At 37.2% G+C, this 13,100-nt stretch overlaps 1 protein-coding gene across 5 annotated transcripts in view; it reads left to right on the top strand.

Annotated features, from left to right (window-relative positions):
• The window catches only part of LOC117170306 (carbonic anhydrase-related protein 10), a 395,033-nt gene that overhangs the window by 173,489 nt on the left and 208,444 nt on the right, over positions 1-13,100 (top strand). For all 5 annotated transcript variants that reach the window (XM_033356986.1, XM_033356987.1, XM_033356985.1 and 2 more), the window contains 2 exons: positions 9,712-9,819; positions 9,896-9,946. In XM_033356986.1, the coding sequence (XP_033212877.1) occupies positions 9,756-9,819; positions 9,896-9,946 (115 nt within the window). In that variant the 5' untranslated portion in view covers positions 9,712-9,755. The remainder of the gene's footprint in view (positions 1-9,711; positions 9,820-9,895; positions 9,947-13,100) is intronic.

Below are 13,100 nucleotides of genomic sequence, written 5' to 3'. Positions count from 1 at the left end.
ATAATACGTACCTGCTTGCAAAAAATAATTTTGCTGAAATATTTTCATTGACTTTCAATTTTGTCAATAATATTACTAATTAATTAATTAATTAATTAGTTGAATGTATAGTTAGGCATTTTTTAGTTTTCTATCTTTTAAATAGAAATATGAAAATAGAGTGTATATTTTTTGCGCATAAAAAGAATTCTTTAAATAGACCGGAATCCTTACGTAAAAGTTCCAAGTATTATACTCTTTATGAAGAAAATAGTAAAAAAGGAACATTTTTTGATATTATATTAAATTTTATTTTAGTTTCCTATTTTTTAAAAAGAAATATGAAAATAAAGTGAATATTTTTTTGCATAAAAACGATTATTTGAATTGTCCGGATTGTTCACGTAAATATTTGAATTATCCTCTTTAGGAATATAATATTTTAAAAAATATATTTTATTTTTTTGCTTTTCACAAGTTTTCATTATAAAAATAAAAAGATGGAATTTCAAGGTTAGAATTTTCAATCAATAACTTCAATTACTTTATCTTTATCATCTTTTAAGTGACTTGCTCATTCTTAATTTATATAACACTATATTCTACTTTTTGAATTAACACGAATAAATTACTTATACTAAGAATATCTTCAAATGAAGAGAACTTATTTTTAGTCCTATAGAATATATAAATAATCCATAATAATTGAAAAATTTCAAGTTTCCGCTCTAACAAAGCTGAATTTATTGCGCCGCCTCCTGGCACGTGGTCAAAAGAATCCGTTTAAATGTAGCGGCATTGCCGAATTTAGCCGAAAAGTACCGGAAAAAAATGAAGCCACAAAATCGCCGATAGCGCCGCTCTCGTGACATTTGGCCTAACTAGACCCTTACCGCATCTAGGTAAAATATCTATGCCATGGCCAAAGTCGAAAATTGAACGGACCTTTTTCTGTAACGCATGGTCATAGAAAGGGAGGTTCTCTCGATTTTGGACTTCGAAACACAAGCCAAAACTTTACGCTGTTATTTTCTCAGCGCACCTACTGACTTTATAGACCATGGCGACTTTTAAACAATGTGCCTGCTGTCAAAATTATTTTGACTAATAAAGTGATCTAAGTCGACAATTTGGTCATTAATTTGATGCTTAATATTCTTGTATCATCTTTCTGGAGTACTTTGTAGACATAAGTATATCATAATTAAATATTTATAGCCACTTCTTTAAATATAGTCATCCTGTGACACTTCACCTGTACGTTACCCTCTTCCAGGGTAATGTCAGGTATACTTTACTCACTTATTAATTACCCTTACTCTAGCTGAATTGACCCCGAAATAATGATTATCTGCAACACTTTTTACCTCTTAAGTTTTTTCTGTGTACAAATATCAAACTTCTACAATTTTCTGCATCTATTTATTAATATTCAGAATTTATTTGAAATTTTCTAGATGAGAGAAGCATTAATTCGAAAAACACAATTTGTTTATGGAATTATTTGTAATAATTTTAATTATTCACCATAGTTCAATGAAATGGAAAGTAAATTTTATAAAGCAATATGCTTTTTATATTTTACTGACCATTCGGCTCTGCTCCATTCAGGTCCCATTGACTCACATCGACGGTGTATTGTGGTGACTACAATAGCATCATGGCGCTTTGATACCTCTGCTTGTTGATTGTGGCGGACAGCCTACCTACAGAAATTCTATAAGAGTGAAAGAGAAGAACCATTCTGATCGTTCTCCATCTTTTTGATTTTAGTGGACTTTTTGCAGACAGGCTGCTTGCCACTGCTGACAGGCAGTTGGCATGAAAAGGCCTTTATTCGTAAGAATCCATACCGAGTATGATAAGTATAGAAGTAATAAATCTTAGACTTTTGCACTTTGAATGTTGTTTTTCTCGTTCCTTGTAGCAGGTTGCACGGGACATGATGTAATAAGGGCGACTTTCAGACGCTACTACGCGTCTCGAAGGACCAACACCTATTTGCTATTGAGAAATAAATGCGGAGGAACCCCCGGCACCTTGTGCTGCAGAAAAACAAATGGCATACTTTTATAGTCAGTTTTACCCGGGAGTTGAAGATAGATGATTTTGATAGGCGAAAATAGTTTTGACAAGAAATTAAGCCTTTCTGCGAGCTCAATAATACTATTTTCGGTCATTCGAAATGTATTTGGTGTAGATTTCCAGTCTGAAAAATTGCCACAATATGATGCAGCAGCACATTATGCGTTGGTCATATGGGAGTTTCTAAATCGAACGTTTCTTAATCGCTGGACCGAAAAACGTGATACAATTGAGTGGTCACTTACGTCGCCAGAACTTACACTACTCAACTATTTTTTGTGGGAGTTTCTCAAAAGCGAAATGGCGAAACCTAACAATTTAGATGAACTGAAACACCGCATAAGAACACCTACTTCATTAAATCATTCCTTATGCAGTTATTCACAGGACCAAATTGTCATTTAAGACGCAAGAGTATTTTTTAGGTAGTGGAAATCTATCAATAACAACCTGTAAATTGTCCAAAAATGCTGAATGGTGTGGAATTCTGTAGCGCAACAGAGAGCATTTTTCATTCCGAGAAGTAGTTTTTAGGGAATGGTAGTCTGTGCGTGTGGATTATATGGGATAGTAGACTATGGATAACAACCTTATAAGATACCACCCTAATTATAATGTCCTATTCTGAAAAATAATACAGTAAATCCATAAAAAATACATTTTTTGTTATAAGAGCCATAGCAAGGCTCCTATGAAAATTCTGAAGTACCCTATCGGAACCCAAAAAACTATATTGAGTACGAATTTTCGAGGTATTCGAGCGTTTCCAGACTTTTGGGACATCCGTATACTGTAACCATACTCTTTGTATACTTCAGACATACTTTTTTTTATTTGCAACATACTTTACATACTTGAGCTATACTTCACAGATATATTTTAGCCATACTTTGACAAAACTTCCACTATACTTTAGCTATACTTTAGTTATACAGCAGCTATGCTACTCAAATGTACTGTAGCAATATTTTCTCAATTATTTATCGATATAATTGAGCTATATTTGAGATCTACATTAAACATACTTTATTGAAATATATATGGATTATGTGATTGTCTAATTTACACTCAACTGCTGATGCGTTGCCGGCCTCGGCTCTCATCTACAAAGGATCGAAAGAATATTTTTATGTCAGAACTCAGGACCGCATTAGGTGGACAAGGTTCCGCATAGCTGAACTCTCCGATTTTCTTCAAACTTTGTACAATTATGTATTTTGATGCCCTAATTATGAATATGATATTTAACATTGGTCACAAGGCGATTTTCATGGTAGAACTATCAAAAAAACATAAAAATCATAGTTTTTTGTGTTTATCAAACCCAATATGCCAAATTTTGCAAAATCTTTGAAACAAAACTTATATATCTCATCAAAATACATATTTCTTGCGACATTAATTAATTTGTAAGAGTGATAATTTTCGCGAAAATGAGTGAGAATCGATTTTTATTAAAAAAAAAACCATAAAAATCATGGCTTTTGCGTTTATTTAAGCCAATACACACAATATCGCTAAATATTTTGAAAAAAGTTGTCAGCTCATCAAGTTACACATTTTTTGTTGCAAATATTTTCATCGGCGAGTAATATTTTTCGAAAAAATTAGTGGTGCATGTATTTTTATAAAAAAAAACTTAAAAATGAAGGTTTTTTATGTTTAGCTCAGCCAATAGGCAAAATTTCGCAAAATATTTTGAATAATAGTTGCAGATCTCATTAAGATGCACAATTTTTGTTTTAAACATTTTTTTCTACGAGTGATATTTTCTGAGAAAATTAGTCATGCATCTGACGAAATTTAACAGTTTTCAATGCAATAAGCGACAGGTCGTTCTCTACTGTCCGGGCTCATAGTAGTAGTGATTGCGACAAATCTAAGTCTGAAATGACTGCCGGCTAGTTCTTGTTCCATAAAGCAGGCAAGTACCGTCATGCTAATACCGTAGGGGAAAATATAGTTCGTGGTTTGAGAGGTGCCATATTTCCTCAGCGGCCTGTATGCTCATTTTATACTGTTTCGTTGTAGGGTTCAATAGTGAACAAACGATCCGGGAAAGCAGCATCGTAAACGGTCAGTCAATTTCGCGGGAATCTGTTCCAAACGGCTTCGACGACGGCTCAAGAAAATAGGTGGTGATCCGTTTAAGAAACTAATCGCCAATATTAAAGTGTGTTAACCTGGCCACTGAATTTGAACCGAATTTCAAATTAAAATAAATTCCAATATATTATATAATAATAAAATCATAAAAAAATGAATAAGATCAATGGAAAAAATTACAAAATATAAAAAAAGAAAAAAAAAATGTTTTTCAAAATACTCCAACCTTTCCGCGGTGAAGACCGCGATTAGATGTAAAGCCGAAACCAATGGGTAGGGGTTTCACCAGCATTATTTCTGTGACCAGTCAGTGGGTGCCTTCCCGCCCCCAAAGGAAAATGGGAAGGGGGTAGGGGCATGACCAACCTTATTTCTTTGACCGTCTGACCCACATTCTTTCATTGAACAATCATAGGCATGTCTTCCCGTCCCACAGGACCTGGGAAAGGGGTAGGGGTTTGACCAACATTATTTCTGTGACCAGTCACCGGGATGTCTTCCCGCCCCCATTGTACCTGGAAAATGGGTAGGCGTTTGACCAATATTATTTCTGTGACTAGTCAGAGGGGTGCATTCTCCCCCCCACACTGGACCTGGAAAAGGGGTAGGGGTTTGGCCAAAATTATTTCTGTGACCAGTTACAGGAATGCCGTTCCGGTCCCCACGAGCAGCTGGAATTGGTTAGAGGGAAATGGTAGGAATTTGACCAGCATTATTTCTGTAAGTAGTTACAGAGGTGCCATACTACTCTTGTCGCCTCTTAGGGCCTGTTTCCACGGTAATGGACATTACTTAAATAGTTGATCGTTAGATGTATCACTAATTCTCTAAAACTATCAATCGTGGAAAAAAATGCTTTGAAAAAAAAATTCGTATCTCAATGAGATCTAAAACTTTTATCTAAAAAATTTCGCAGAATTTTGCGTATTAGCTGAGATCAACTCAAAAATCTACGATGTTTATGGTTATTTTTTGCATGAAAATCGATATATCATTCATTTCCTCGGAAACTATCACTCGCACAAAAAAGTAAACACGAAATTCGAAATCAGTTACTGTCTTCTGTTCCCTTTTTTAATTTAAAAATTCCAAAAAAATGTGTTGTACCTTCAATAATTATGACGAATTTTTTATGTGTATAGTTTTTGCTACCAAATAATAATAATAAAATTTAATTCGAAACAATTTGGTTGTCCAATTTAGAGTTTTTTGAAAATGGCCAATAAACATTTTTTTAAATTGAGTTCTATGCACACATTAAAGAAATTTGAATATGTCGGATCTGAAATTTCTTCAGTTTGAATCAGTTTGAAAATTTTGACGACTTGCTAAAACTGAGTTCTTAGACTAAAAAAAGAATGGTGTTATTACGGCAGAACGATATTTTCGTAGGAGCTCGGGAAAGAATTTTTAAGACTTTTTGGCGGGGGGGGGGGCGAACAATTGTTTTTATTACAGAAATAGGCATTCAGCTTTTTGCTTGCTTTGATAAAGCGATAAAACGATAAAATGAATAAAGAAATAAAATGTGTGCATAGCAATCAATAAAAAAACATGTTTTTTGGCCATTTTCAAAAAATTCTAAATTGAGCAAAAAAAAATTTGTTATTTATAATTTTATATTATTGCTCGGTGGTGAAAACTCTACTTTAAAAAAAATTACCATAATTTTTGAAGCAATAGGGAAATTTTTGGGAATTTTTAAATGCTTGTTAAAAGTTAGAGGAAAAGTAACAGAAAGAAAAAATTAATATATTTTTTTTATGTGGCAGTCTGTCTTTTTCGACAATTAGTCTAATTATGGTTGCCGAAAGTCGGGTTGCAAATGTAAGTGTCTAATAGCTTCCACACTACCCAGGCGGAACTGTATGCGTCGCATTTGCTGGTGACTACTGGCTTTTATTTTCTACAAATAATGAAAATATGAGTTTTATTTGAACGTCACAAAAAATTAAAAAAAACATTGCGATATTATTTCAATGAATGTATATCAAAGACTAATCATATCATTGAGAGTAGCAGGATAGGGCCTTCTCCTCTATTTAAATAAAACTCAGATACAACTCACGCTTTTTTTGGCCACTGGGATATCGAAACATTGGAAACAAAAGACAACTGCATTGTGAAACAAGTGAGAGCAGTTCATAGTGTAACAGTGATCCCATTGTGGAATAACGTTTCTTTGCGCTTGCGTCGGGGCAGCTGGCTCATTGTTCGCTGTTGACGGACATTTTTGTGCGAATTATAATAATTACTTATTGTAATTACGATAATTTTTTTATTACTCGTCATTGATTGCGCGCTAAGTTGCAGCCTAATGCAACGAACGTGCTAAAAGTGTTAGTTGTATCAGAGATTTATTGAAATATAGTAGAAGAGAGAGGTTATTTCTTCCTATCAGTAATGTGATTAGTCTTTGGCATTATACCCAAATAAGATTGAAATATTTTGTAGTGTTTTGTAACTTTAAAGATATCTCATATTTTCATGCTTGTAGAAAATTAAAGCTAGTAATCACTAAAATACGCGCCGCATACTGTACCTATCTTACTTTTTCAACCCGATTTTCGGCAACAATAATAATGAGTCTAATTGCCGAAACAGACAGACTGCCGCTTTTTTAAATAGATGATCTCTTTATTTCAGCTAATTATCTTCTGACTTCTCACTATCAACACTGAGACTCCAGTTTAACGGAGTTTACGTACATGGCCTGAATAGCCTCACAGACAATCGGGGTTCTCCGAAGCTTTCCTCTTCTCTTTCTTAGGAGGCACTGATAGATAGAAGTTATTCACCGTAGGACTTTGCGATAGTCTGTGTCGAAATTAATACGACTTACGGAGCAATCCAAGAACGTTCGCCTTCTGCATTTTCCCCGCAAGTGTTTCAGCATATTGTTGACAAGCAGGGACACTTTACGGGATATCAACCAGTGTAAGCTTTACACCTCCAAGAGTGCCGATGATAAGGGCGATTAATGTAACAGAATATTTCGAGTACAACTGACGCAAGTCCCTCAAAAGGTCTTTTTACCTTTCTTTCTTTTCATTCTGCTTGGCTTTGATGTTTTTGTCAGCTGACGCCAAAAAGTCGGTAACGAACATGGTTCGCTTCGTCAGGTCAGAGAGAACTATGTCATTCCTCGAGTGTGAAACTTTCAAGTGTATCCTTTATAGATGTCACATCCTGCGTGCGGCTCTGTAACACGCCCAGGTATGTTTAAATCTCTCTAGCGCAAAGGTGTCTTATAGCGCTTCTATCGACGAGTTCAGGGTCTTCATGGATGTCATTAAGTTTTTCTCGCTTAAAATAAACCGTTTCGAATATTTCTAACCCGAATCCCATTCCTACTTCCTTCGTGTATTGTTCGACAATCCCTAGCGGTAGATTTAGTTGCTTTTTATTTTTACCATAGAGCTTATGGTTTCTCCCTAAAAGACACCTGTCTGAAAGGTGACCTTGTTAGACATCACACGATTTTTTGCAGATAAGATAGTAAATCTGTTTTCCCAAAGTTGCATCCATCGAGAGATGGATGTGTGTGCGGATGAACCTTTAAGCTTTCTAAAATACATATGATAGTCTAAGATGTCGAATCCAAAGGTTTTTTGTTATCAATCCACAAAGGTTCGACTATCCAAACAATCCTATCATTTGGGATTGCTTTGAATATATTATACAGTGTGTTCAGGTAAGTGATTTGCCTGTAATTATTCGAGTCAGCTAAGCTGCACATTTTCGGCAGAAGTACTGTGCGTCCTTCCACCAACTGGTCCGGAATTGGCTATTCCGACATTAAATATGAGGTGAAAATACGGGCCAGATGCTGATGGGTTGAATGAAACTTCCTTCACCAGAAGGTCTTGCTACCATCTGGTCTAGAAAGCAGAATAGTTCTTCATATATATCTTTCAATACTTTTTCCATCTCCTCGGTGGTGATGGGTGGGCATTCTTCCTCAGGTGTTATGGCGTGACTACACAGCTCCTTGAAGATATTTATGTACTCTGAGTCTTTGTCCAGTCTATGCTAAACTTTGTAGACTTCTCTTCAAATTGATTTGACCTGATCTGATTTGGATGGGTGGTCGAGATGGGTCGAAGAGAAACTGTTGCTTTCTTCTAAGCTACCTGTCTCTCTCCTCTAAACCTCTCTTGGCATCAGATAGTATCCATATTCTCTCAACGATATGCTGTCTGATGGGCAGCAGCTATGTCTTGTTAAGTGTATGATAACGTATCCGGAGTTCGCGCGTGAACTTTAGAACCTTGACGCTGAAGGACCTGCCAGATTTTATGTAGTAAATCACACACTGAATGCGGGACGCGTACTCCCTTGTCCAACCTATCTTTGTGGCGAGTTGATGCATTCGTCTTTTTGTATAATAATAATGAATCGTTGGTTTTGTTTTATGGTTTGCATCAGACAAAGTTGTCGCTGCATTATACACACAACAATTAATGTTCCAGACGTCAGATTTTTTCGAAAAACCTGCACGAAGCTCGTCACCTGTTTTAGCCACATCCTTAGGCTTGGAGAAACGTGGAAGTTAATGTTTCTGCGGGACTTGAATCTCTGTTGCCGGCTTGTTTTTGCTCAGGTAGAGTAGGCGCTCCGCTAACACATGCATCGTGGCACTCATGCAAGTCATGATTGAGTCGCTGCGTCCACCTAGAATTCGCAAGATTTCGACGATTCATCGCATTGACTCTATCTTCATTGCCACTTACAGTTTTAGAGTGGTCGGCATTGTTATCAGACCCATTGTCGGAAGCGCTGCGCGTTCTGTTGTTTTGGCTAACACTTGTTACAACTAATTTTGGTGTTATTATGGTTATTCTCACGAGAAGCTAGGGAAGAGGTTCGTTCATCCTTGTAGAACTCCGCCTGCAAGGATAAGGCTGCGTACTGGTCATATATAATCATGTGAGGTTTCCATATGGTAGTAGGACCATTATTATTTTTTTAACTGTGGAGCACCAATTCGATCATTTTTTTGCTACCTCAGGTTAAACATTTTGCACCAATTTCAGCCTAGTACGAGCGAGGCCGATTTGCCGTACATACTCGGCTAAACCCATTAAAAATAAAACTGACTATTCAAGTATATATGCAGTGAAGCGACGCCCAGGGGAAAGATAGTAGTAGTTAAGCATAAGCGCTGCAATTCTTTGGGAGGTAAAGAATCGGGAGTTTAGTGTACCATACTTTTACTATACTGTCTACACAATATAATAATACGTGCTATTATAAAAGGAAAACGCCATATTGAAATAACACAATTTAATATTGCTGTTTTAAAGTACACAAATTATTGCCTTTGTCCCTCCATTGCAATATATTTTATAAATGTGTCAAGCAAAAAGTATTTCTGTGCCTGTATTTTACGTTAATATGTTTAGGAATTGTATAGTTTTCACAACACCAACAAAATAAATGATAAAAAACACCATTAGTTTATTTTTTTATATATAAAATATTATGTTGAACTGTGGAAAAATTGCTGAAATTTCTAATCTTCCCCTTTCCTTTCTTCAGGAGCATTTGCTTGTGATGCTTAATTGACGAGCACGTCACCAGGAATGGGCCCACATAGTTCCGCCTTCCTAAGTGTGTGGGGAGTTTTCGTACTTGCCATAATTCAAGGTGAGATTGAATTTTTCACATTTTATAAATTACTTTACAAACTCATTTAATTGGGATACAATTCCGAATTTTACAGAGTGCGAACCCGTCAGTTGGGAAGAATGGTGGACGTACGATGGGATTTCCGGTGAGTTTATAATGGAAACAATGTCTCAGAATAAACTTAAAATAAACGAAAAATTAAAATCAAAGTGGAATTTCGCATATAAATAAATTTTACAGTTCACTAAAGCTTGAGGATATAGTACTGATATTTTGTAGAAAGTTATTGCAAAAATAAAAAATGTATAATTTTGAATGCATAAAACTTAAGTCCCAAATAAGGTATAAATTGTAAAAAAGAAGGTCTACGATGGCTTTTCTCAATCGAGCGAATTATTTGTTAAAATTAGTTTTAATTTCACTATTTTATTATGAAAAACACTAATTCGTTGGATGAAACAAAAAAATTAATTTATATGTATTTTTGTGAAAAAGTTATTTTTTAGGTTATGTTTTTCTTCGCTGCATAATCTGAAAGGCAACCGAAAAACAGTTTTGACTTTCAGCTGGCACCAGGTATCTTCTGATCAATTATTGAAAAATTTTTTTATAATAATTGAATTTTTATAGTTGCATTAACTGTCAGGGTCATTAGCGACTGTGCTCTAGGGTTAATTATAAACTGTAGGGTACGTGTAGAGTAATATACTCCCTTTGTTAAAGCATTGTTTATTTTGTTAATTCTAATTTATTTTTTGAATTAGTAAGTAGTAAGGTGCCAAAATTACTCCCGAAAAAATTATTCACCAAACAATATCTTCACTTCGCGCAGGATCGTTACTTTTCAAATAGGAAAGAATAATAGGTTGCTCATCGCCAAAACCTCAAAAATAGTTACATCCAATTCAGATAAGCTTTAAAAAGTGAATGATGTATATACATAGGTTCGGTTTTGATTCCTCTAGAATCAAACCGAAGGGCCTATGACAAAGCCACCGAACGCGTCCTTGGGTTGCGTGACTCTGGGTCTAGAACGGTTACTCTGGGATATCGGGCGACCTCTCAGAGTAAGCAGCCTTATCCTTGCATGCGGGGCTCTGCAAGGATGGACGAACCCCTTTTCCTAGCTTATCGTGGGAACAACAATGACAACACCAAACATAGTAGTAGTAAGTGCGGTTCAAAACAACAGAACGCGCAGGGCTCCCGACAATGGGTCGGCCAACAATGCCGACTAATCTAGAGCTGGGGGAGCCCATGAAAATGGATTCAATGCGATGGATCGGCGGGATCTCGTGACCTTTGGCTCTACCACAGCTAGAACAAGCCGGCAACAAAGAAAGAGAGGCGACACTAAGACCAACCGCGGGCAGCCACCCAATAGATGAAGAGCGATGCTTTGCGACCCGGAGAAACATCAACACCAAGGTTTCTCTCAACCCTAAGGATCTAGCTGAAATGGATGACGAGCTTCGTGGACATCTGGGCTATCAATTATTGTGTTTATAGGCAACGAGAGCTTTGGCCGAAGCGAACCGTAAAACAAAACCAACGGCTGATCATAAGACCAAAAGACGAATGCATCAACTTGCCATGAAGATAGGCTGGGCAAGACAGTACGCGTCCCGCATTCAATGTGTGATTGACTACATCACATCTGGCAGAAATTTTACCGCCAAGGTTCGAAAAATCGCGTGCGAACTCCGGACCCGTTATCACACACTTAACAAATCAAAGCTGCTGACCATCCGGCAGCATATTGTTGAGAGAATAAGGATACTATCTGACGCTAAGAGAAGTCTCGAGCGGAGGGAGAGATGGGTCAGAGAAAATCAACAGTTTCTCTCTGACCCATCTCGACTCTTCCAAGACCCTCCAGTTACTGTCGAACACCTACCCCAACCAGAGGAGGTCGAAGTATTTTGGAGAGAAGTCTACGAAGTTCAGCATAGACTGGAAGAAGACTCAGAAAATATAAATAGCTTCAAGGAGTTATGTGTTGCCCTGATAACACCTGATAAAGAATGCCCACCCATCACTACCGAGGAGGTGAAAAAAGTATTAAGAGGGATGAAGAACTATTCCGCACCGGGACCAAATTGTATCAAATCCTTCCGGTGGAAGAAGTTTTCTTCAGCCCATCAGCATTTGGCCCGTATTTTCACCTCATATTTGAAGTCGTAAGAGCCGATTCCAGAGTGGTTGGTGGAAGGGCGCACAATAGTCCTGCCGAAAATAGGCAACTTAGCTGACCCGAAGAACGACAGGTCAATAACTTGTCTGAACACGCTTTATAAGATATTCACAGCTACCCTAAATGATAGGATTGTTTCGGCATTTGAACCTGTCTGGCAAGAAATGTATGAACAACAAGGCTCAAAGAAAGGCGTAGTCGGATGTCGGGAGAACTTGCTCATCGATAGATGTGTCTGGAAAGATGCAGCATTCTACCAGCGTGACCTGTCGATAGCCTGGATTGATTATCGGAAAGCTATCGATTCTACATCCCATAGACTTATCATCTGTCTTTTGGAAATCTTAAAGGTTCATCCGCAAATAGTCGGGTGTATGGAGAGATTGATGCCGTTTTGGAAAACCAGATTTACTATCTCATCTGGCAAAAATCGTGTGACAACTAACAAGGTCACGTTTCAGAGAGGTGTCTTTCAGGGCGACACCATGAGCCCACTCCTCTTTTGCCTTACATTATTGCCACTATCTCTAGCACTGCGCCATTCCGACGGGTACTTGTGCGGAAAATCTGCAGATCGAAAGTACAAGGTCACTCATGTATTTTACATGGACGATCTTAAGATCTATGCTAAAAACAGAGAGCAACTGGATCTAGCTCAGGGGATTGTCGAACGATATACTAAGGAAATTGGAATGGAATTTGGGTTAGACAAATGCACCAAGGTTTATTTGAAGCGAGGAAAACTTAATGGCATCCCTGAAAATCCTGAGCTCGTTGATAGAAGCACCATATGACACCTTTGTGCTGGAGAGACCTGGGCGTGCCACAGAGCCGCATTCAGGATGTGACATCTATAAAGGATACTCTCCGAAGCAGATACAAACGTCTCATCCGACAGATTTGGTCTTCCGAACTGTCGGCGAGGAACAAAGTATGTGCAACGAACATCCTTTCCGTCCCGGCACTACTCTTTTCATTTGGAGTAGTTCCATGGACGAAGAAAGAGCTCAGATCTCTTGATATCGGGACAAGAAAGGTTATGCACATGAACAAAAGCACGCATCTTAAGTCTTCTGTTCCGCGACTGTACATCTCACGCCGTCAA

This window comes from Belonocnema kinseyi, chromosome 3 (assembly GCF_010883055.1).
Source record: "Belonocnema kinseyi isolate 2016_QV_RU_SX_M_011 chromosome 3, B_treatae_v1, whole genome shotgun sequence".
Taxonomy (NCBI): Eukaryota; Metazoa; Arthropoda; class Insecta; order Hymenoptera; family Cynipidae; genus Belonocnema; species Belonocnema kinseyi.
Note: the sequence above shows the minus strand (reverse complement) of the source record. Positions and strands in the feature narration are given on the sequence as shown.